Here is a 27,568-nt window from a genome sequence, read left to right as displayed (position 1 = left end):
CATTCAACCTGATAAATTGACAAAGCGCTCTGACGCGGTACCATAAATTTGCTGTTGTCTCAAACCCAGTCTTGCGAAAGCTGGACAATGGAAGAGAAATTTTCTGAATGTTTCTATCTCAACTTCCTCCATACCATCTGACTTTTAGTGTTACCGCATGCCGACTGGACAATGCCCAGCAAGAGCTCGGGTGAAACTTTCTCAGAGCAAGTAGCTGAGTGAACCCCCTGAGTTCAACACTATGTCAGATGGATCTCACACTCACATGGGAGCTAGTTCTTCACCAATGCTTGCTAAGTTAACCCAAGAAACAACGGAGATCCATTTCGTCCCTATTTGTAGGGCAAAGACTAAAACTTCAGGGGGAGCGTTTAAAAAAAAAACAATCAACTTGGGAAATAACAGACACCATTATGGCACACTTATATATGCGAATTTCGTTCCCAGAGTTCTTAATTTCGAACATCCGAAGAACATTGGTATTAGCTCAACTGCTCTTGAATGGCTCGGCCTTCAATTGTTGAAGAAGTATATGGTTATGACAGCAAAGTCAAATTCAATAATTGCAATATATATGTAGATAGAAGAGCCAGTACAAATAATTTATCACTAAAAGAATCAGATAACTTTAATAATATAACATATTTTAACAGAAAAAATGTTATAGTTAATTTTCTATGAAATCGTATATATCACAATTTTCTTACCGAACAGTTTGATCAAAACATTGAGAACTGAATGGATAGATGATTTGTTATGTGAAAATTATTGAAAAATAATGTAAATCTTTCACTGACATCATCAGCAGGTGGAATTTCAGCGAGAAGTATTCTCTTAAAATAACCAAATTCTCACAAAGAGCACCAACTTCTCCCTTTAATTTTGGCTTATCTGTTACTTTCTTCATATATGCATTGAATAAAAAGAAAAGAAGAATGTTGTGTAATGTAATAACAGTATTCACCTTAGGTACAATTGTACCAAATCGAAAATAAATATATGTATAATATACATATAAAAATCTTACAATTCTGCTTCTTGAATTGCACCTTTGGTCAGAGATTTTTTTGCGCACGTATGACAATAGAACCGAGATTTAAAACGCCCTTATGGCCGAACGCCAAACAACCCGTTACAAGCAGCTACAAATTACAGAACAAGCCTTTGGCTGGAAGTATTTTTTATTTATAATGTGAGAAGGAGAAACAAAATAATGGTAAAGAGCAATTTTGCATAAATCATATGCTGACTCGCGTCTTGACTGGTCGCCGAAGAAGAAAAGAGAAGAAGAGCAATTTTTCTGTTGTAAACTAAGTGCAGCATTTATGTACAATAACAACAAAGTTATCACAAAAGAGGCAGAAATATGAATACCAACACCTTACAACAAAATTTGAGCACAAATTTAAGATTTTTATTGAGAACTTAAATAATTCTTGAAGTAGATTAAAGAGTCTTAAGATATCGACGTTTAAATTATATTCATCAGCTAAGAATTGTCAAAGAATAATAAACGGTTCACTGATCGGACGGACTGGTCTGACATTTTCATCCTATATCTCGTTGGACTAATATACAAGTAAGAAATTTTAGCATAGTAACAGACCTCGCCTATGGCTCAAGTCTTTGTTACAGTTGCATATAGCCTACGGAAATCATTGAATACTTCTGTATAAAGAAAATTCCAACTTTTTCAATAGCAATTATCTTAATCTCGTAAAATACTAAACAGAAGTTTTGCTTACCTTTGTCTCTTAACAAACTCTGAGTGCACCTTTGCACTGGATCAAGGAGTAAGTTTGAGAATGTTTTCTCAGTCTGCAACTCAGTCTTAACTTAAAGTCTTTAAAGGTGGGAGATCAGATCTGTTCTGAAGTCATCAAGTTTTATTTTAGAGGGATAAGCTACAGCAGGTCAAATACTAAACTGCTGTCAAAGTACAATAAGGTTAGTAGAAGCTTTTTGTAAACAGGAAATCATATACAATAGTATTGCCATCAAGCCTTAATACCAAATGAATTATCATAAAAGATTTAAAAGCATTTAATATTAGAAAAGAAAAATGAGATGTAGCTATGAATTTTAAAGCATATGCACTAATAAGACGGCATGAAGAAAATCTGAAATTATCTAGCCGAAAATGAAGCAACAATTTCTTCGGGTTCAAGAACTTAATTGCAATATGCTAAGGTTTGATCTACCGAAATTGGACTCTTGGAACAGCCACACAAAAACTTGTAATAACTTTACAATTTTATAAACTTGTGAAACAGTGTTTTCCTGATTACAACGCAAGCCGCCGACAACAATACGAAAGGGTACACAATAGAGCTCGAAGAAAAGTAAGAGGGACACAGTGCTAACATTTGCACAACAATATGTGTATACACACACACATCCATACATAAAAAATAGGCGACCAAGAACATCGCTCAAGAAGATGCTGGGAAAATATGGAAAAACAGTAAGTAGAAGATGAAGATGTAAAATTCATTGTTGTTACCCACACAGGCACTTTCATCACTATGAAGCAATAAAAAAGCAAAGAAAGCTTAACGCAGGAGAACTTTAAAGGTCGGTAAAAAAATTAAAAGCGATAACTATGCTTGTGCATTAGGCAAACGCGAAATAAAACTGGATTCTATACCTTTAAACATATAAATCTTCTTTGGAATGGGTGTAATTGCGGAGAACAATTATAAGTATGTTGCATTAAAGAAACATACTTAAAGAGAGAAATTAAAGAAATGTAAAATGAAGAACTTAATTAAAATAACTCTTACTGATGATTCGATCATATCATCATACATGTTTTTTTTCTTTCTACTTTGATGAAATCGTCGGAAAAATATGTCTTGTGGATGTCTGCAAAGTAGGACTCCGTAGCAGACTACTAACTATAATATTATCGTGTTTTTTGCAAATCGGCGTTGAATCGGAACGTTACCATTTTTCTATTGTATAAGTAGTCAAGTACAAAAAACGGTAGCTATAACTTTATGAACGGATAAGACTGCCTTCACCTTCTTCGCTGTTTCGACTGTTCATTCTCTGGTGTGGACCTGTGGATCCCAATTTGCCGAAGTTGACAAAACAATGCTGAAACTTATTCGGATTGCACCGAAACAGCGTCGAGAATAATACGAAGTGATATCACGATTGCACTTCCTGTGTGAACCAAGTAACCGCGGTAGCCATTGTGTTAATAGGTTTTTGTGCTTAATATTTCATGAAAGTTATTACCCTTCCTTCAATCACGGCCTGAAAATACCAGACTTGATACCACATAATCAAAAGTGGATGCCGCTTTTGGGACTCGTGGATGTGGCTCAGCAAAAACCGACGGTCGACGACGTTCAATCAATCCACCCAGGTAGAGTTATTCCTGAAAGATAGTACTATGTCCAAATTTCATACCTCTTATAGCCTTTCATTCATTCACCGGCATTATTCTTCAATCTTTGTAACGTCTCCTTATTAGAAATGCCGTGATTAAACAGAAAAAAGCAGTATATCCGAGTTCCATTGCTACCGAGCCCTCTATGGGTATCTCTGTTAAAAGTTGCCAACTTTAAATGTCTTTTTAGGCCTTTTTATTTTCTTAGCAACACTTTAATGAATTTTTAGTGCTTATTTAGAGACGAAACCCGAGTGGTAAATTCAATCAACAGCTGTTCCTGAAAACAGTTTGGAGTTGTCACAACGCGAACTCATAGTTGAATTTTCAAACACTTTTCCATAGGGAGCCACCTGTCGATAATTACAGCAGAACTCTGCAAGAATTTTTTTCATAGCAAATATTTTTAAAAATTCTTCAGAAAACTATGTAGAACTGCTTCAAACTACACGCAAACAGCTACACAACACAAATATCAGGACAACTATGGCCCAATATATACCCAAATACCATTTTTTAAATGAATCGATACACTAAATTTAAGAAATATGACTTCAGTTTATATTAACAATTGCGTTCTATGAACATTTAAGAACTCAATTCACCATAACCGTTGGTATGCGATAAGAAAATTAAACTTTGGCAAATAAATCTTTCAGAAATCAATTTTAATATCTGCCACACCTCCTTTCCTTCCGCACTGCGCATCATATTGAGGCCAAAATTGCCGTCAGAACTTCAAATCTCAAATTCCAGCCATTTTAGTGAAGACTAACTGCTGTTTATAGCCATTCTTGCAGCAGCTTAACAGCTTTTTTAACCGCCTTTTCTCTTCTAGCTTTTTCGCCGTCTGCCGCCACCCTCACATTACTGCATGATTTTTATGTGACCGTAAATATCTTGTCTGAATTTATATGCAACTCACAAGTCACGACGTTCGGATGTGTCATTTAGTGCTGTCGTATTCACTCATACGAGCTTGTACGAGCACATAAGTATGAGCACATACTCATGGAATTGTCCGCATTAATCAAAGCAAATGCGCGCGCTAGCCATTGCTGCAAGCTCCTCTGCCATTTGCTTGCGTAGCGTGCGGCGGCAATGTTGCGTTTGAGGGCAAGATACGAGTATGTCTGTGCTGTCACAAGCGCGCAGTAGTCATGTTCACTGCCATGTTGTGTGATAATTCTGGTATTTTTCAAGTGTTGAAATATTCATTACTTATAAGCGCAAACATTTATGTTGATATATAATACATACATATATAAATATATCTTATATAAATTTATGTTCGTGCAGGTGCGCTCACTGGCATATGTCTTTCGGCATAAAGTTTTTATGGATGCTGGCGCTCAAAAGCGCTTTAAAATCTTTAAACGAAAAACAAGAACATAGAAGTAAACGTGCGCATAGCTAAATGCATTTATGCTATGTTTTAGTTATGTGCATAGATATATACAAACTCAAGTATACATATATGTGTGTGTGCTCACACAGTCATATATATTATATTTTTAAAGATTTTTCACATATAAATATGCACAGCGCATTGAGGCAGGAAACACGGAAATCCAATGCGCCACTCGAGTGCCCACAAAGCTATGCGCTCAACTCTCAACCAGAAGTATCTACATAAGTGTATATTTGTATGTGACATGCCACACACATATCTACGTATATGTATTTACTGAGTATAATATATACTGTGTCTTTGCATGTGTGAGTGTGTGCCTTTAGGCTGTCTGGCGCCTAACAAAAGCTCATTCTTGACATTTTCACTTAGTTATGTAAATATGTAAGTATGCATGAACTTATACCTGCGTTTCTACTTGTGTATGTTTATATATATGCACACATTTACCTACTTCGTATGATACTTAAGCGTACATGTATATAGTTATAACTGTATATACAGTAAGTTGGATAATCCTCAAAATAAGAGGGAGCGACTTATTCATTTGTTTTGATTGCATTTGGAAAATAGATTATATTATACACACATACATTGGTTTTTGTTGCATAAAAAAATTATTTTAGATAATTTCTAAGAGAAATTTTCATTTAAAATTATATTTCTGCTTAAATGACGAGAGAAATACTGAACATTCATTGACCTCACGTTGGCTTAAATTTCAAATGTACATAAATACATTTTGTAAGAAATTATACAAGTTTATTGATCTTTGAATTTCATGTATAGAAATTGTATATAATTTGTAATTGTATTGTATTATTTTCATTTATAATTAGAAAAAACTTAAGAAATGAATTAAATTTATTATTAAATATCTTTTGGTTAAGCGTCCTTATAAAGTCCAAAGAAATATACATCTAGTGAAATTAAAAACTTTGCGAAACTGTAGACCACTTTTGCGGCATCTCTACACATTAGAGATATTTACAGATACCCGAACACTCAAAGTTTATAGAACTAATAACTTTACCCTGCGCGCTTTGTTACGCCTCCAACTTAAATAAATTTAAAGGAAAGACATTATCCAAATATTCAATTTATTTTGCATATCTCGTGGCAATTAGAACAATTTCATTTGTTTTCCTATATATGTTTTTATACCCTGAACAGGGGATATTAAGTTTGTAATACCCAGAACGAAATGTCGGAGGAACTATAAAATATATATAAATGATCAGCTGGGTTGAATTAGCCATCTCCGTCTGTATGCTCGTCTGTTTGCATATATACAAACTAGTCCCTCAGTTTTTAACCTATCGATCTGAAATTTTGCACCTGTCCTTTTATCACTAAGTAGCTGCTTATTTGTCATATATATTGATCAATATGTAGGACAACTTAGCAAAATGAACTGAACATATAATATTGGATATACTATAGTTTAAGGGAGAAAATGTGAAATTAGACCACGAATTACCCAAACTGCAATATGTATACTACATATAAAGATTTTTGTTATTCTAACAAACCTTATGCTGAATATGGCAGTCAGTGTATAAGTTACATATTAGTAATGTCAAAAGTTTGTGCTATCAGTACAGACCTTTTCTGCCCCCAGTGTACCCAATATAGTGATTTCCGACTTCCCACCTGTCTTTAAACCGGTTAGGTAGGTCTAAATATCTGATATTTTCGTAAAGTTCAGTCGACAAGCTTCTATAAAAATGATGTAGTTATGCGCTGAATATGAATGGAATTGGTTTAGACCTTGGCCCAATACTCATGTCCCTAATATAATGAATTCCAATACTCTTATTGACGTTTTGAACATCACCTAATATATTAAATTTTGTCTCTTCTATTGAGGTTATGTCAGATATGCTTTATTTGAGGATAACTTTGATATAATCTTCTCTGACGGAAACTAAAATATAGATGTAAAACTAATTTAGACCGCTGTCCGGTTACGCTTTCAGACTTAGGTATACATATAGTTGCGGTAAGAAATGCACCTATGCAGGATATTATAGTTTCGGTGCAATTCAAGTTAACGTATTTTTTTTTGTTGTTGTTTTTAAATCACTAACGAAAAAGACGCAACATAAGTCATAGCCACTTTAGTATCGTAGCAGTACCTAAAACTTAACTTAATACTTTAAATGCAATTTTCTCGAAACAACTTTTTCTGTAGTGAACCTTGAATATTCGTGATTGATTTGTATACTGGAAAGTGAAAAAATCAGATGGAATTTAAAGTTGAGTTATATGGAAATTATTGATGTCCCGCAGTTTTAGTAGTTTTTAACAAAATCTTAATATAGGTGGTAGTTGACATCCGATCTCACCTTTTCTCTATTAAGCTGTCGTAAGAGGTGTTAAAATAATTTGTGCTCCACAAATTTGGGTGAAATAGCTTCAATGGAATTTGAGATATATACATTAAACATATTACTGCAATTCGTTGTACCAAATTACAGTTTTGTGTCTTATTTGCGACCTAGTTACGGCAATTTATAGGTTTTCGATTGATGGCGTTTTGTGGGCATGACAGTAGTCCGCCCATCTACGAACGCATCCTCATTTTTTTGCCAAGGAACACGTGTATTAAGTTTCATTCATTTATCTTAATTTTTACTGAAGTTATCACTTGCACAGACGAACGAACGGACGGACAGGCAAACAGTCACTCAGATTTCAACTCGTATCATCAAACTGATAATTTATATATATTATATTTAACCGCATATCTAACGCGATTATTTTTAGGTGTTACAAGTAAGCGTTAGGTGAACTATTTTTGTATGAACATGTTGTAAGACTTGGTTATTTGAATTTTTCTCATTAATTTTGAGGTTATGTGAAGAAGGTGTAAATACAAAAGCTATAGATCTTTACATTACTTACAACATTGCCATAAAATTTTTCCTATAGAACCCGTAGTTTTGCCGTAAATCGAGATAAACCGTTTTTAACCCTTAAAAATTTAACCACGCCTTTCCCTTCCTCTTCCCGACTGCAGATCACCCGTTAAATATTTTTGATTTCATTTTTGTTATGTTTTCATTTCTTTTTAAATCAGTATCATCGTATGATGATTTTTTTGCTTTCAAAAATTAAATACCCTGGTCTATTATTGAAAAACTTTTAATTATAGTATGAAAGTCTTAAAAAATTAAAAACTTGGATATGATCCATCTGTGTAATATTTTTGTCTCAAGCTTGTTCCAACGGTCGTATAGTTTCCTCTTCAATACCTTCTAGTACAACTACTTATAATGTATATTACCAAATTTTCGAATATTTCTTGCCACAAAGATAAGCGAACATTTGTAACAATTAGTCGAGTAAATTATACGCTAATTGTATGAAGTTCTTCAAGTGAAACTTCGACGTTGTTAAGTTGCAATTCGAACCGGCTGCGTTCATTTTAAATTAAATATTCCACGCAACTTCGCCCATTCAATCGCACACTTTGCGTGGAAATCGCCGCCAAAGCAATACTTAAATTTAATATCAGCACGAATTTGTGTACTTATCGTCGCTATGACACCTTGGCCGGTCATGATAGTGCGCAGCAATGCCACACGCAATCTGCCATTTCCCTTAATCCTGCGCATTTACGTGCGCACACAGTTACCAGGTTGTGGAGACCAGCCGGTACACGGTTAGCCATTAATGGCCATTCAGACCTACAGTAGCACCGTGTAACCGGCTTGCCACCTGACAACGCAACGCATCACGCGCCATCGACTAACTAATGCTAATGGATGTTGAGCACACTGGCATTGGGCAAACTTTTCGCCGAACAAAAAACGACTAAAAAACTTTACAAAATACTTACAATATAAAAAATGACGAGCGCCATAAAAGAAATGAAAGGAGTAAACGCTATTTTTAATAGTGCGCTCAAATATGCGTGAACTTACTGGTATATCTATATATGTATGTAACTGTAAATACCAATACATTTTCTCGAATGGCAAAAAACATTAAATTGAATCAGAAAATTGTTTTAAACTTACCATGCGCATCTTTGTTGGTTAACGAGCCGCCAGTCAGGCCGCCAATGCCACCGCTACCACCGCCACCTCCGGCTGCATGCAACATCAAACTGTTGGACGAATGCAAGCGTGCTGCCACAAATGTCGCGCGCAACGTCACCAATGTGAACGCAATAAAAATTTTCCACATTGTTAACATTATCATTACACTTTGATGACAGTTTTTTCCACTGGCCACAGTAATGAATCCAGCCACAACACAGCAGACTCGATGAGCTCAAGACCAATAGTCTCTCGGATGGAGTGACAAAAAGTGCGATAAAGCGTGTAGCAGTCACCACGAGCTAGCGTAGACTTACTCAACTTTATCGAGACGTAAGGGTAGTTTTGTTTTCACTCTTCACGATAATTATTTCTTATGGCATTTAGTAGTTTTGTTGCAAATCTTTTGAATTTCTTTGTTATTTCCACGATCAAAGCTGGTACCTAAGCTCTGTAAAAAAAGAAAAAACAACGAAAGTTTGTTCGTTTAGTTGAATTAATTTTAGATATAAATATAATGCAAAGTATTTTTAGTTGCCAGTAAAGTAATTATATAGACTTCCTCTCAATTAAACGATAAAGCCTTTGCCGACAGAATATATTCATATGAGAAAAGAATGTGTGAAAGGTGATTTACGAAAATTTTTTTTAATGATAATGGAGGTATGGAATAATGCGTCATATACTAACAACGTATTTCTGAATGAATCCAAGCGGCACAGACTTCAAAGAGCATGCAATAAAGATATTTTCTTTTAGAGATACGGGAAAGGAAGCCTTTACTACAGTACCTATAGAAGTGTCGTGCACGTAAAATCTCTTTCATTTACTTTATTCAAAATAGTTTCCCCTATTATTCATCCCGAGAGAAGCAAATGTTCCTATATGTCAGAAACAGTATAGTATTAGTCCGTATTTTCATCAATATGTCAGGCCCGCTCCACCTTTACGAAATCCTGTTTCCACCCCTGACTGCACTATATTTGAAAAATGCAAAAAAGAAGGAATTAGTCTCATTAAGTATTTTGAAGAGATAAAAAAGTATAACAGAGCCTCTCAGTAAAAGTGTATTAGTCATCGTTGTCCGAGTACGGCGCCGGGGAAAGCGCTCATTCGTAAGTGCTTTCCTAATCTCTGCACACGCCATATTAACACTATAAATGTTTGTCAAATCCAAAAGAGGTTGTTAAAAAGCATAAAGTTAGTCTAAATCATCGTAAAATAAAATTGGTGGGAACTAAAACCATACCAAAGTCAAAAGATGTTAATGTTATGTTATTTGAGTAAGCTCAGTAAACTCGGTGTGTCCGACGAGCGCCAAATTTCGTAAAGATATCTCTTTAATGAAAAGGTTTTTCATACACTTGATTTCGATCGTTCAGTTTGTATGGCAACTATATAATAAAGCGATCCGATCTGAACATTTTCATCGGAGATTGCACAATTGTCTTAGACAATAATCCATGCAAAATTTCGTGAAGATATCTCATGAAATGAGAAAGTTTTCGGTGAAAGCACTTAATTCCGATCGTTCAGTTTGTATGACAGCTAACTGCTATAGCAGTCCGATAACGCTGGTTCCGGAAAAGGAGCAGCTTTCAGGGGAGAAAAGAACGTGAGCGAAATTTCAGAACGATATTTCAAAAACTGAGAGACTAGTTCGCGTATATACAAAGAGACGGTCATCTAAGCTCGTCATGCTAATTATAGAAATATATATTTTATACGGTCTCCGATGTTTTCTTTTGGCTGTTACAAATTTCGTTCAGTGCATAATTATTAGATTTAAAATTGATATTTCAGTATACAGTTTGGGTTCTCGAATAAAAACCAATATTAGTCCATTTAATATTATTTCGGGAATACTTTCAAACTATCCCTTAACACATTATTACACATTTTAATAAAACATATATTAGAAAATTAATCTATGCATATATGTATATACATATATATATACAAAGGGATATTTCCTATACTATACTATACATATGTAGTTATAAGCCTCTTTACACAGCGCAACTTATCAGTGTTCATAAATAATTTATGAAAAGTATTTCGCTGAAAAAGAGCTTTATCCCAAAATTTCTGCAAAGCAAACGTTTAACAAAGTAACGAAAAATAAACACAAAAGAAGATGACCCAGAAAATGCTATGGCGAAAATAAAGCATGAAAATTCCGACAAAAAAGTCTTATTGAAATTATGTTAACGCAGTTCAAAGGTTCCCTTGTAACGATGTAGGAAAAATTTAATTTTGCTTGCACAAAATGAAAAAAACGCCAGAGAATTGAAAGTATAGCGTTAAACTTCTATGCCTTTTTTCATTTCATCTATATCCACACTTTTTTCTTTGTCAGCCCATAATAATGATGCCATAATTGTGGTGGGAATAGCCGCTATGTAACTACTAGAACACACACATACTCCCACTCATTACGTAGAAAAGAAGAAAATCCAACAAAGTCTTAGCTGAGCTGATAAGCGTTCAAACAGCGGCAAACAAGCGATTGAAAAGAAAAGTAAGTTTACAACAAAAAATATTCAGCGCATAAATAGAATAGAAGTTAGCGAAAAAAGACGTGAGGCGCAACAGTAGAAAGCAAAGTGGGTGGCGGTTAAGCAAGTCAGTCTACTCGACTGATGAAAAAGGAAAGTTTAAGTTATATTTTTCCCCTTTAAGTAAAACTAATCCCAAGGAAGTTGTGGAAGCAACATATATGTTTGTACAAGTATGTATGTAAGTGTGTGAGTGCGAAAAACTTCATTTGCTTTTAAGCGAATCTCAACTGTCAACGCAAGCTATTGCAACTCACCTTAATGGTTCGTGATTAAATAGATAGACAGTGAATGCCTTGAATTATACGATTTACTTGTACTCTTCCAGGAAATACCTATTTCCTGAGTGAGATTTCACAATAAACTTCTTGCACGTATACTCACGACTATATAGATATCTCTTTACACCAATGTGCACTGAGGTCCCATGTGTTGACCAGCAGTATAAGGAATATCTAATCAAATGATACAAGACTGCTTTAACTGTCAACGACAATTTGAAAAAGTACTGTAGGGCTAAGTTTGGCGTTAACCAACATTTTTTACTCTCGCAATTTTCAAAGGTCAAAGCCGTGAGCGTATTATCAGGTGTTGGCAAACATTTATATTAAGATATGTTTTGTAAAAATTCAATATTTATTATTCTGCGAAACCGTAAACGGATAACAATCATATTGGGTATCGTATTAGCTTAGGTCATAAGCTCACTAAGTTTCAGTAATGCTTCGTGTCTGAGATATTTATATATTGTATAAATCAAACAAAACAACTCAAATAAGATATACATTATTATTATACATATGTGCATGTGTATGTGAAATAAACTCAACAAAAAATGCTAAATATTGGGTATATGTGAAAAAAGTCAACCAGAGGATCGCAAATCATTGTATTAAGGATATGAAGTTAAGACTAAGTTCTAGAACAATTTCATTCATATTCAGGACTAAACTCCATAATTTGTAAGAAAACTTGTTCACTTCATTTTATTAAAATATCACCTAAAAATCGTAATAAAGGAAGGTGATTGCATTAACTTTTGGCATTATTCAAGTATCCTCGAGAGCAAATTCCCACACAATTTTATAAAGATAACTGACACAATGGCAACATAACGAAAATCATTAAGGCAAACGGGATTTCACACATTTTCAGCTCTCTATCTATATGGGGCAAGAGAAAGTATTGACTAAATTTTACCCAGTTTTGATGCAAATTCACATTATTACTGGAAAATGATTCACTCCGAATTTCAATATTATATCTCACTGGGCTCTTAAAAAATTATAGTTCGATTTCGATAATTTTTAGACTTGAGATGGCATCTCAATTTAAATACCGTAAAGTGAAAGAATCAGATGCAATTTTAAATTGTGATATATGGGAAGTAGGTGTTAGGGTATACCGATTTCGATTTTCTCAATTTATTTTAAGAATATCGGGATGACGTTTTGCACCAAATTTGGTGAAAATTGGTCAAATAGTTCCCGAGATAAGGGATTCTAGCTATAAGTGGGCGGTGCCACGTCCATTATCTAATTTTTATACCGATTATTTTCGAACCCTTAAGCCTTGGAAAGATAGTAAATAGAAAGAATCCAGAGTTTATGATGAAAGAAAATTAACTTTTTTCTCGTGCAACTCAGATTTTATGCTTCCAAGTATCCTTGATTTTGCCCAAAAACTCAAAATGATATTTGCAAATCATTTAATCATTTAATATTTTCAAAGTAATTCTAATGAGCTTCAACTAAGGAACTTCCGTAAATATCGTAAAAACAGTCGCGGACAGTCCAACTTTTGACTTCGTAAAATTCGCTGCTTAGGCAATACTGGCATTGCGCGGAACATATACAATACATACATATGTATTGTCTATGGTTCAAAGTTCGGAGGAAAAACTATCTCAAATTTTTGAGTTGAGCAAGAGCAAGCGCTACCTCTTCGGAGCTCACTCTCACTGTCTGCCGTGAGCAGTGGTCGGCATGAGAGGAACTGCGACTGTGTATGCGAGCACGAAATGAAAGACACCCACTGAGAACTCTGTTCACATTCGTGCTTCCTAATTAATTTTATACATTGTACGACTAAAATAAATGTATTGGACCCTAAACCTTTCATTTTATTTTCTTTAGATAACGTAAAACACAAAATGTAATTCATAACATCATAAAGCATTCATATTGATGCATTGTTGTTTCAATGACTGAAAGATAGAGTGTAAGCGTACGTGTGAAGTTAGCTTGCACAATTGTGCTATGAAATGCAGACCACTGCTATAGATACTCTGATATCAGGATCTTCTCGCTATCATCACAAAATACTTATACCTGAATATATTCCCCAACGTTTGAAATTTCTGCCGATTTAACAATCTTCGACAGGTTATAAATTCTACTCCATTCCAACTATATACACCCGTATGATTTGAAGTATTTTGCGAACATTCAGAATATCACTAAACACATTCAAAGTCAAAAAGGCTCTTACTATATTGAAGATAATAAGGCAGCACTTCGATCTAATTGGCAACCATTACTGATACTGAAACCTTACACCCATACAATCTTGCCACCTCAGAAAACAAATACGCTGCTGGTTCAAAAGCAAGAGTTTGTTATGCCCGGAGTTTAAATTAATACAGTTCATACCAAATATATTTATTTTACCATCATGTGGTACGATATATTAATTAATTTTAAAAAATATAATAAACTTAATTGAAAGTGTTAAAATCATTATGGTCCCATTATTATTATTATACTTTCAAGCTTCAACTTTACCAAGCGTTCCATGTTTTTTTTCGTCTTCCATTTTTTTCGAAGTAGATTTTTTATTCTGTCGCACTTTGCTCTGAAACATCTCAGGATTTTTATGCTTTTCGAGGCCTAATCAAAAACTTACCTATTTCTGAAATCGGAAACTTAGCCATCTATTGTCTATTATTTTTTGTGAGGCTACTCGTTTCTAAAACATTTTAATTAATTAAACTCTCAGAAAGCTTTTTTTATCGCAAACTAGCTTGGAAACTAGCTAACTGTGAGCCCACACAACAAAAATTTTGATTAAATAAACAAATTTTTGTTCAAAAACTCTAAATAAGAGTATAACTAACCAAGAGAAAGATAAAAGCAAAACACTGGAATTCAGCAAGAAATGGGCAAATAGCAAAATCTCTAACAAACATAAAATAGCAAATCAAGAAAAATATACTGCAAATGCGAGTGGAAAAGTTACTTTTGCAGCAAGAAAGTGGAAAAGCAATAACGGACATGTGTGTGCATCAAACTAGTGGTCAGCCAGCTAGAAATGTATACAACAGCTGTCCAACGCCAGCCATCCATCCAGCTGAAGTGAACAACCCGGACAGTTTCCTTCACGGGCAGTTATCTATTCAAGCAGCGCAAACGGCGTTGCCTGCATACATAAATATATAAGTAAGTATACCTTATGTGTAACGGTATATACCACTGCATTTAGATAGACGTAATTTTGGGCAACATTCTCTTCAGTGAGTGCAGACGCTTTTATATGAAACATTTCGCATGCTGCCAGTCAGTCAATCAGTCATGGAATATGTCAGGCATTTACTTCTTCTTTCATGCATTCAGTGAAACATTCATTTATTTCACATTGCCTTTTCTCTTAAACGAAAAAAAAAACAGACAACAAAAGTATATATGGTACAGTAGTTGCAAGCAAAAAATTTAATGCATTCCAAAACTCTGGTATTTGCTCAGAACCAAATGCATAATTTTTGTTTTGACGTAACCCAATTGCTCTGTATTTGCAGCACCCCACAAAAGGTTAGTTCTTTTCTAAAACAAAACTTAATAAAAACAAGTTTAGAAACTTAAAGATATGAATTTGCAAAACAGATACACTCTCTATACCAGCACTCGTTTTTAGTGAGTTTAAATATAAAGTCATGACACTTAATTCAAATGTATGATCTTATAGCCAAAGAAAGCAAAAATTTACGGGGTGAGATGAAAACTGATAATATTCTTGTAATTCTTAAGCTAGGTTAGGTTAGGTTAGGTTGTGGGGTTAATCCTCGCGATCCTTGCCGAGCTCACGAGAGGTCTATAGGTCCAGCGCTAGAGCGCGAAAGGACAAAGTCAAACTAGCTAACAATAAACAATCGAATTTTTGCGCCGGACTCCATAAGTGTCTGCCTAATTTTTTGAACGTCAGCATAAAAAAGGGAGAGTAGCAGATAAAACTATATAATACATTAAAAGCCCTGTTATCTTACGAGTACCAGCCAGTCGGAAAAGAACACATGCTAAACAAATTAATACCTCTTAAATACTACAAATATTTCAAGGCATTTTAAAGCATAAAAGAAAAGAACAAAGAAAATAGAATTTCATATTTTCGCGAAATCAAACAATTTTAACAATGTGCAACACTTGTTTTTTGCACTTGCTTAGAAAATAAGTTCAACCTCCAAATACTCCAAGTAGAGTGAAAACTTTCACACGTTCTTTTCTCACCAAGAACCTGCTTATTGGTTGGAACCGCCGATATCGGACTACTATAGCATATAGTTGTCATACAAGCTGACCATTCTAAATCAAATTCTTGTGTGAATTTTTTTTTTATTCGACAAGATATCTCCACAACATTAGAAATGGATTATTGCTATATTTTTAGGTTGTATGTTCATGAGAACTACTGTTAAAATTCGAGGATGTTATACAATATATTTAGCAGAAAGTAGTTAGAACACACCGGAATGTAAAACGAAGCCTCGTGTCGCAGAAAATAGATTTAAACCCTAACAAGGGTGCTCAAATTTGGTAAATTTCTATAGATAGGTCAATTTTTGAAAGTGTTTAGTGCAAGGGATACTAAAATATTAAAAATTAAAATATTTCTCACTTGAAGCTACTTTGAGTAATACCAGTACCCTTGTTTCTAACGCAACCTATATTTCATTTTCTTTATTCCTTGGAATTAGTGGAACACTATATATATCGTATTTAAGTATAGATATTGTAATAATTTCCGTAATGTGTTTTTCATAGAACAAAGCGAATGCTCAAAGGATTCTAGCCGCGTATACAGAGAAATGCTTATTGTTTGCGCAATCAACTTCAAATGAAACATTTTCCTGACACTACACTCTGTCTATATTTATATCCTTTTTCTTTTTTTGGTAATAATATTGCTGAGTCCACACCATTGTATAAACGTCACTAAAACGCTGACTGACTTGACCTATTCTTGCGCTAAAATAAATATTGACTTACTACGCTGCTTCGGCTAGTAAACGCTACATCCACACTCCCCTCACCCATGCAAAAACCTTTTTCCCATCTAATCTAACAAAAACATTTTTTTTTCCTATAACTGACCCATACTATTGCCGGCTGCTTCAAAGCAGACCTACTTATATTTGCCACCATTCCTCGAAGCATGGGTAGGAGGTAAGCACGTGGCGGCACATACATAAATATATCTCTATTTATATGGATGTGTGTACTTAAAGCATCAGTGCGCCATACGAGCCATATATAATCTTTATGCGCCACTACATGCTCGTAAGTATTGTAACATACGCTCTTCGCCTGCAGGGCTCCTACTTTTTTACTGACTTTTCCAGTCGTTTGGCTTACATTGTATTGCGGCGGCTATTCCCATTTCTATTATGAGCCCACTTGATGGCGGCGCGAGCAGCAGCAGCAGCTTTCGTTACACACTTACGGCACATACAGTACATACATATGTGTGCGTGCTTCCTAGTTTGAAGCTTTTCTATATAGTATATCAGGTTATGCTGCATCTCCACACACATCTCTATCTACCCTCCCCTTGTAGTGTCACCCCTACCCTTGCGCGCTTTGTCACTTTTTTGTCTACTGAGTTGTTCTGCCTTTTGCGCTTGTTTTCTCCACTTGCCTATACTGTTATGTTGTTTGCGCTTTTTTCTCTCCAGTGTTCCACTTGAAATTGCCTGGCCCGAGGTCTGAAGTCTGTCGCTGCCGCTCGGGTCCTCCAGTGTTTCTAATGGCTGTTGTGGTCATTGAAGCGATCATTTAGCACACGCACGTCACTGAATTATATCGCCTCGCTTGTAGTTATATTGTGGATTTTCGTACAACAAGTTGGGTAATTTGGCTGTCCATACTCGATATTTCTGTTGTTTTACGAGCAGCGTTGATATTTATTGTTTGCAATATTTTTTTTGGCCTCGGGAAATATTTTCCGTGCTCCCTAAGTAAGTATGTTGTAGCGTCTTAACTGCATTTACTTTTTAGTGCTTCCCATAATCGCGCTTATTTCATTCTAAGCTTGTTCCAACAATTCAATGTTGTTTTAATTTTCCTTACGATTTTGATATTTTTTATTTATTTATTACATCATTCTGCTGCTTACCGCACACAGTCAAGTCAGTGAATCACTGCCTTTGGTTTTCATTCGGCCCATTTTCCCCGGAGATGCGCTGAAAGCGTTTTCCGGCTTTTGATTTTGATTTCGAATATTTCCCTCGCTGGCTTTATGGCTTTTGTTGTTGCTTCAAGCGAGAGACAAGGGAGACCTATACCCACACATACACTAACTAATTGCACGCCTTACTTCGTCAAGATTTGTGCACCCTAAATTATTGTGTTGATTGCGATGCTTTCGCGTAAAACGATTTGTTTGCTCCTAATCTGTACATAATGAGATTTCAATATCCGTCAGTCTCAGCTTAATTTCATTATTCATAAATACATATTTATTGTAGATGTTGATAGGAAATTGCATTTAGCTTGTTTTTGGCTCTTTTTATATTGACCAACGCATATTTTGTTGTTCATAACTGTAAATATGTTTGTTTTAAGATGAAATGCTTACTACGATAAACATCGTAAGCTTTATTACCATTTAATAGCAACTAAAATTTCCATTAAAATTGCGTGGATCACTATCAATAGCAGCTTAATGCGAATTTTTATGAAAAAAGAAAAAATGGCAACAATGCGGTTAGTATTCGAGATAGCCACATATGTTCGAGAGATATGTACTATACAGAGAAAATATTTCAAATTTTGTTTATATAAGAAAAATTTCACTCTGATTACACCCAAGTTATTATACTCTTCAAAAATAAAAAAGCATACTAAAATTTGATTTTGATCGATCAGTTTGTATGGCAGCTATATGCTACAGTTATCCAAACAATATCGCGAGATTGTAGCGTTGTCTTGGATAAAAATTCATTTGAACAATTTATTCAGAGATTGTATCGTTACTTCGAAAAATAATTTACGCTAAATTTTGTGAAGATATATTGTCAAATAAAAACGTTTTCTATACAATGTTTGTATGGTAGTTATATCCCAAAGGGCTTCGACATCGGCGGTTCCCAGATATGAGCAGCTTATTAGGAAGAAAGGAAAGAGTGGAAAAATTGCATATCGGTATCCCAAAACTTGAGGGACTAGTTCGTGAATGTACAGACAGATAGACGGGCAAAGCTCGTCGCGTTAATTAGTTATACCTATATCGGCCATTCCTAGGGATGAAAACATTTTACAAAGAATCGATTCTCAATTCCGATTTCGATTCCATATTTTTCGATCCTAAGAATCGATTATTCGAGCACTAAAATCGATTTGTTATGATATTATAATGATATTGGGAATTTGAAACTAGGAGTTATAAATTTTCAAAATTTCAACGCTCGAAAAAAGTACTTTTAAACATTTGCGTATACGAAGAAAAGCATTTCATTATAAAATTCAACTTTTTAAAAAGGTATATCTTGAATTTATTCGACTTATTTTTATAAACAAAAGATACATTTTTTATTAACAAATATTTTTTTTTAATTTGGAAAATTTTTTATTCATTTTTTATTGCTTATATGAATTTAATGCAACCAAATTTCTCAGTGTATAGGTTGATTTTAGGGGTATATATAAAGTTTATTATCGCCTAAAAAATTAGCTCCTTAGGTTGATACAAGAAAGTCATGGCTTAATTTCAAATTCCAAACACTTGCTAAAAGTCTCTGCTGGGATAGCCTTCAGTTCCATCAGCGATTTTGGCATTTTCGGCTTCGGCTAAGGCTTTGAGTCCCATTCGCTTAGTTTTTGGACAGTTTCGATGTCATATTCTTAAACATATGTCTCGTTACCGGTAATATTGGGATCCTCTGCTGTCTTTTCGATGTCACGACGATTTTCAAGCAGTTTCAAGCACTGTTTCTTTTAATGCCACATGTGACCCTCTGAAGGAAATTGTCGAAAATTTCGATAAAATAACGGAAATCGTTGATTCCGACCATCATATCAACACTACATATTTCGATTACCCAGGAGTTGGGCATGGCGTAAAATAACAGTTTGTACCATTTATACCATATAAGGCTGGATATAAAAAGAGGCTGGATGTATGGGTATCACACGAGTTAACCCAAAAACCTCCAGTAACAAAACCAGGAAAAACTACTATGAGCTGTTCTTCTATGGCCAAAGCTTAACTCGGACCTCTACTGTGAATAATTGGAATGTCTGAAAAAAGCATTAACCCAAATTGCTCAAATGGAGAGCAATTGTATTCCATTAGGAAAACGCCGGACCGCTCAACTCGATAGTGACGCACCAAAAGCTTAGGGAACACAGGTGAGAGGTTCTTAAGAATCCACCTAATACCTGGCGCCATGTGATCATTATCTGTTCCTGTCTATGGCCAATGAAATAGATATGCTAAATGAAAACTTCAGTTTAATTCGAAAAATAATAAAATACTTTTAACTGGACCGTATATATTTCTTTTAGGTTCTCATCAATAAATGGGAACACCTAATTTCAATACTTACCTTGGCATCATCCGCGTTTGAGTCCCCTGCGGAAAACAAAAAGCAACTTATAACAATAATATGATGGACATATGAATATTGATTCTTCAACGTGTTCGCATAATAAATTTGTAGCAGAAAGTAGTCTGCGGCCCCACCTATCGGCACACCTGAAGAGGTAATTACGCCTACATACTCGCATGTAAGTAGAAATTTATTAATCTATGTTATTAAATGTGTACTATTTTTACCGACACGCTCCTGTTTCAATAATTGAGAATGAAATCAACACAATTGCTACTTTTGGTTGCATTTGTTGTAGAAATGGTTCTTAACATCGTTAAATTATTCATAAAACTTTTACAAGTAGCCTTCCTCGAAAATCTATAAACATTTGACACGTATTGCCTTAGGTGGCCGTAGTCTTTGATTATACATATATGTGTGCTATGAATTAAATTGGTCATTAGGCTTCAGTGGTTGTGCTGATTGAGTTTTGTAAACATGAATACACAGATCTTTAGTAAGTAATTTGCAATTCTTGTCCACGACGACGCATTGAGAAACCTGGATTGTCGCCGACGCTTGTACGCACTGCTGCGATATTGTCTTTTGAACTCTTGTGTTTGGACAATGTTTGGCGGTTTCAACGGATCCTTTCTCCCAGTATTGTTCAATTAATCTCTTCACTGTTGACGAAGTTAAGACACTATTCCGGCAAACATTTTATTTTTTATTATTTTTGAAATATTGTTCAATGATAAAGACACGTTGTTCTATCATGTAACGCTCCATTTTTACTAAGCTTAAACTGTCAGCCGTCTTTTTTTTTTTTTTGGGGTTGTCTTGGGATGTATAAAAAGACCGCATTTTTTAGCTAAAGAAATGTGAGACTGTGAAGATGCTTTGGTTTTACTTCGGCCATTGGTGCTTTTAGACGATCAGTTCTCCATCGGGAAATCTCCTAAAAATTTCGCTAGTAAAATCATCACAGTTCGCAACAAATAACTATGCAGTCACAATGAGAAGTTTTACAATGGATCAAAGTCCGTCCAAGAATTTAAGACACCAGCTCATGGTGACCAACTGAGTGATTATGTTTTATAAATCGCGGTAACCCAATATTTCCGTTCTACAAGTAATTTTCAGGAAAACAGCGATATTTAAAATTGGTGATATTGTACTTTAAACTAAGCCAGCTACCTCATAACCTTGTACCCAAATGACTTTTTTACAAGGAAATTAATATGAGCAGAGGTTTCCACAAGAATCCAGTAGCTCATAAACTAATACTAACAATGAAATAGCATTACAAAATTCATTTTCTTGAAATCTGAGGACAAGAAAAAGTTGCTGAGGTCAAATATGGAAAAAACAGTAATTCGAAGACCAATTCAAGTCATTTTACCATCGTTCTCATTCATTTGTGACACAACACTTTGATTGTGAGTTCGAGTAGCTCTGCTTTTCACACATCCAAATTATGGACAATTTGTGCATAAGTTCCTTTGAACGAAATTTTGTGTTTTTTTTTTTGGTGTTTTGGAGGATGTGTAGAAGTTTGCGTATTTAAGAAAAGTTTTTGACTTCTATCCACTTGGGAGTGGTCAGAAACGATTAGCTTACATATGATTCAAGCAGCTCATAACTTCCGTTCTTAGACCAAGCATTCCCTGGGTAGCCGACAAGTACCTGTTTGAAACGAGCGAAAGTGAGATTGCGGACGCCCAGCGGTTGTGCGTAGAGTGTGGAACCCACCACAAAAAAACCTACCTCTACGAAAACTCAACTAAGCATCAAATGAGAGACCACCCTTTTGATGATGACCCCTGCCAACGTTTTAAAAGTAACGATTTAAGTGCATGCATCTGAAATGTCTAGTCCCTTAATTTTATGATAGACATTGTTCTAGATGTGCGTACATTCAGAGGGTGAAATTTCGTCTCGTATCACTATCTTGTTGCAGCAAAGATGTGCATCCGCCTCTGTGCACCAAAGAACGTCTGTCAACAAACGCAACGAAGGTTCGACGTCGAAAAGCTGTAATCACAACAGATCTCCGAGCAGTAATCACAACATTTTCTACTCGACTTGCACTACCGCTCTCTGAGAGCACTCATCAGCGACTCGATATAAGGGAACTGTGGAATAGTATTTCAAGCTCACTACGCACTGCTGCAGCAGAAACAAATGGAAGCTAAGTGCCAATAAATGTGCCAATGTGCCTTCTGAATATCGTATATAAAATACTATTGAGCGTACTGTATGACCGCTGTGAACGAACTGATTGGACCTTATCACTGCAGTTTTAGAACTGATAAATCTGCCATTACATTTTATCCTCCATGGACTAAATTTTGGAAAAACCTGTGAGAAAAAAATCGATACACGTCACTTTTTTTTATGTGAAAGCTACCTTGACTCCTGCGTCACTGTGTTTCATTAAGGTTTCTTCTTTTCAAAATAACAACTTGGACCGCTCAAAATGCAGTCTCTCTAACCAATTGCCTTAGACATACATTGACAAAAATGTCTCCTCGGATTACCTGGCGGTGTTGGCTGTAAAGGATTACAAGGATGAGACACTACTATTTGCATGCTGTTACATGCCTCACGATTATGAAGCAACGCCAACGGGAAAACCGAAAAGACCCCTAGTGATAACTGGGATTGGAAGATGGTAAAATGGAAATTTTAATTGACTCAACGCATGTGACTCAACCTCTGAACTGGAAGAAGGAACCTTCACACTTACGAATATTCTTAATAAAGCGTATTAGATCGCATGCCCTACTTAAGGAATATAAAAAAGAGAATCGCAAAGCCAAAAGGGAGTCGTAGAAAACTTTTGCGGTAAATTAGAAGAGACAACCGAAGTAGCAAGGCTTAGGAAACTACTATCCAAGCACCCGACTACCACTAAGATTACACGCAAAAAATGTAAAGAATGTACTGGCTGCAAGTAAGATGCCACGATCATATTCATGCCAAAAGCAGGTAAAGGAGTCCCCCTTATTCGAAAAAACATAAGACATTAAGTCCAACCTCATTGCTTCTGAAGACACTCTAAACGATTATAGATGCCTACATAAGTGCCAAGATTCAATCGGCTAAGCTATCCAAAGCGCAATACGTCTATACAAAGGGTAGATCCACTAAGGCTACACTTCACTCTTTACCCTTATATATAGAGAGATCTCTAGAACATAAGGAATATGCCTTGGGCGTCTTTCTGGACAAAAGCGGATCATTTAATAATGGCCCGATCGTTAATAGTCTGGATGTAGCCGAGATAGAGCCCTACTCAGCAATTCAGATAACTTCACCCAAAATCACTAGATTGCTTACATTTAAATTCCCCGCTTATCCTAATTGAGGAGATTATATACATATGAGGAGATTATATACATTTATACGTGGAATATTGAATATAAAATAAGAATAAATACAAAAGACTATAAGCAAGTTTAAATAATAACGTCCATTGAGACAACACTCTCCATTGTACACGCCGGTGTGCATGTGCCTGTAAGCTGGTGGAACTAATGCTTATTTAATATCCTAAAACAAATACACAAGCTTGCATCGCATGAAGCGCTACTCGTAAATGGGCATTTAGATAATACGATAACGAATGTAATGTGACATTAATGGCAATCGATTTGCGGTCATCGGAAAAAAGGGATCAACCGCATACATTCCTGATGAAATCGAAAATGAAAAGGTAAACTTGAAAAATAAAATATTTAAAAAAATATTTAAATAAAAAACATATATGGATGAAAACATGAAAAAAAACTTTTTACGAATAAAACGCCAAAAAAAAACTATAAAATAGAAAGAAAAAATAAATAAATTTAAATATAAAAGAAACAAATGGGAGAAAATAGAAAATTGTCTCAGAAAGAGAAAACGAGCAACTAGCAGAAAAATTAGGTGAGTGGCAAAAATAATAGAGATGATAAAACTTGTAGAAACAACAACAAAATGGCAAATTTCATCAGCTCATCCATCATAACAAGTCATGCCAAAGAGATGCGCGTCGAAAAAGCAAAAGGGTACAATAGAAGACTACTGGCATACATGCGGTCTCATGGATGAGACTTGAAGACGAAAAAGAGGGGTTGTTGTATAGCTGAATACATATGTAAATGCAATAGTATACATGTGTTTATATGTATGTATATGTGTGCCTGTTAACTGGTGTCACACCACTTGATGTTGAAAGCATGTGACGCCGCTACGTGACTTGTTATGTCAGTGGAATACACTTAAGTGAGTCAAAATAAAACTTAAGTGAGCATTTGCGAGCGAAGGAAAAGTGAAAGTTTATGCACTTATAACCAGAGGTGTGTGTGTATGCCAATGTACAGCAACCAAAATGATTGTGCATGTGCGGTGAGGGTGCTCACACACATGTAAACATAGGGAAACACATACACAGAGACACCGAAACGCACACAAAACTTGCCATAATTGAGTTTGGTGACGAAAATGACCAAAAAGTGTGTTTTGCCAGAAACAATTGGTTTTCATGGGTTCTCTACAGAAAATGAAAACACTGAAAAAAAAACCCTACTGAAAACGAATTGCGACAAATAAATGAAAAGTGAAACGTAAATACGCAGGTAATAAAAGCGAACGGCAAATAAAACTGCTTACAAAAACACTGTCAAATGGTCGTGTGAGCATGCGAGCGTACCTTCAAGCACACACGTATATATATATATATTAATGCACATTATGGGTGTCCGCTATTTCAACAAGCTGATTTCTGTTTTGGCAAACGCTCCCTGAATTTGCAATTTTAGTCTTAAACAAAGTAGCCCACTTAAACAAGCTTTTTATTTTAAAATTAGGCCGTGCCAAAATCATTTTTCTTTTCCCATGTACTCGTATATAACATTTTTTGATATTTTATATCCAAGTAAAAACCTACAACTAAACACAGCATATTCTAGTATAAAATTTTCCGCTCCACAAGAAAGGTTTTGATGGTTTTTTCCATAAAGTTATGCATAAAATGTACTGCATTCATATAGTACACCATGACGTATGAGCAACGCGGAATTTATAATTCACTTGTCATTTGATGTAAAAATTTAGCTACGTAAAGTAAAATGACGGGAAAAGCAAACAGATTTGGGCACGTTTTGAATTGAAAATAAAACGCTTGTTTTCGCGAGATAATTTTTTTAGCAAAACATGAAACTGCAGGTGGAGTTTCCAAAACAAAATCAACTGGGAAAAATAACGGATACCCTAATTTATATACCATATTTGCAAAATAACTACGCACAAAATAAATAATAAATATATTTATATCAGCCAGCATTACAAATTATACACAATCATAGTGATATGTTAGCATATAGATACATATCTACATATATAAGTAAAGTTTACATACCTGCATACACATGCACACATACATACATATAAGACTACAACGAATTGTGTTTTATGGAAAAGAGGCCGCACTATACTCAGTTGTGTGTTTGAGTGTTTACACTGTATATACGTGGCGCGAGGAATATGTAATAATTAAGGTGGCGCTTTTAGTTAAAATTTTGAGACATCTAAAACTAAAAGTTTCAGATGACAATCAGATGATTAAAATTACTTAAATAACTGAAATCGATCAAGTGCAACGAAATATGTGACAAACAAATCTCCGTCACACTTACAGCATTTGGATCAACTTTGAATATTTGATGTGATACCCAGTAGGATAAAAAAATAAATTTGTTAGGTTGCCACATCTTCATAATTTATAAATCTAATTTATTTATCTAATAAGATAATACAAAAAGACAAATTGGAGGCACTAACGCATTTTTTTAGGTAGATTACCACCTGTTAAAAAAAATTCAATTAATATTACAATGAAGGAATTATGGAGATACGCGTGTCAAATTAAAAAACATACGAAATCTCATATTTAACAAGTACAAAAGGGCTAGGAAGGGTTTACTCTTGTAATTTGAAAAGATCAGAGACTAGGATATACTTTCAGGTGTTGCAAAACTTTATATTAAACAAGAAAAAACGTTAACTTCGGTTGCACCGAAGCTATAATACCCTTCACAGATACAAAGGTTCCTCACAATAACTTGATTCAGATCTAATTTCGTGAATCGGCAATAAAAAATAAAATTTCTTTCCATGCAGGCACTTTACTCCGATCGTTCAGTTTATATGATAGCTATATGACATAGTGATCCGATCTAAACAATTTCTTTGGAGATTATATTCTTGCCTTAAAAAATAAATGATGCCAAAGTCAAAGAGTTCTTCATAAAAGCACTTGATTCCGATCGTTCAGTTTGTATGGCAGCTATATGCTATAGTCATCCGATCTGCACAATATCTTCGCGGCTTGCACTATTGCTTTAAATAGTATTCTATGCCTAATATCGTGAAGATACCTCGGCAAATGAAAGAGTTTTCCATACAAGCACTTGCTCCCGATTGTTCAATTTGTATGGCAGCTACTCGTATATACTATAGTGGTCTGATATAGGCCGTTCCGACAAATGAGCAGCTTCTTAGTGATAAAAGAACAGGTACAAAATTTCAGATCGATAGTTTAAAAACTGAGGGACTAGTTTGCATATATACAGACGGACGGACGGACATGGCTAAATCAACCCAGCTGATCATTTATATATATAATATTTTATAGGGTCTCCGACATTTCCTTCTGGGTGTTACAAACTTCGTGGCAAACTTAATATACCTTGTAGGGTACCTCAGGGTATAAAAATGTTGCTATAAAATTGCACCTAACTAACTCAAATGAGATTTTTTTGATAAAAACTCAATCAATGTTAAATTAAGTGTAGTATTATATATGGGAGTTACGGCATATTTGGACCCGAATTTATTCAGTCTTGGTATTACGAGATGTCCTCACCAGAAATAGAGGCTCTCTAAATTTGATTAAGAAACCTAACAGATGTTTGGAAATCCATATTAGGTATATAATGACAAGGGGAAGTATTGCTCTAACTTCAACCATTTTTGCAAGACAATTCATTGTAATTAGAATGAGGTTTCTTATGAATTTCATTAAGATTTAAACGGGAAGATCGAAAATATTTATATTAGTTATATGAGGGTTATATGCCCGTTTTTGGCACAAAGGCATGCTGTCATCACTAAAATATTCTTCCTGAATTTCAATACTAGACCTCACAAATTGACCGATATGTTCGGTAAAATGTTAGCCATTTGCACTGGGGTCTACATATTTGGTGCCTGGGTCCTTGAAAAGTTATAGTCCGACTTCACCAATTTTAGGCGTAAGATGAAATACCTTGAGGACATATACTGCTCAGAGTTTTATTCTGGTAAATTGAT

General features: G+C 35.0%; 1 protein-coding gene across 2 annotated transcripts in view; it reads right to left on the bottom strand.

The window, feature by feature from the left end:
* The window catches only part of side-II (sidestep II), a 262,223-nt gene that overhangs the window by 217,296 nt on the left and 17,359 nt on the right, over window positions 1–27,568 (bottom strand). For both annotated transcript variants that reach the window (XM_070106852.1, XM_070106853.1), the window contains exon 2: window positions 8,834–9,305. In XM_070106852.1, the coding sequence (XP_069962953.1) occupies window positions 8,834–9,017 (184 nt within the window). In that variant the 5' untranslated portion in view covers window positions 9,018–9,305. The remainder of the gene's footprint in view (window positions 1–8,833; window positions 9,306–27,568) is intronic.

This window comes from Bactrocera oleae, chromosome 3 (genome assembly GCF_042242935.1).
Source record: "Bactrocera oleae isolate idBacOlea1 chromosome 3, idBacOlea1, whole genome shotgun sequence".
In the NCBI taxonomy this organism is placed as follows: Eukaryota; Metazoa; Arthropoda; class Insecta; order Diptera; family Tephritidae; genus Bactrocera; species Bactrocera oleae.
This window is presented reverse-complemented; position numbering and strand designations above follow the sequence as displayed.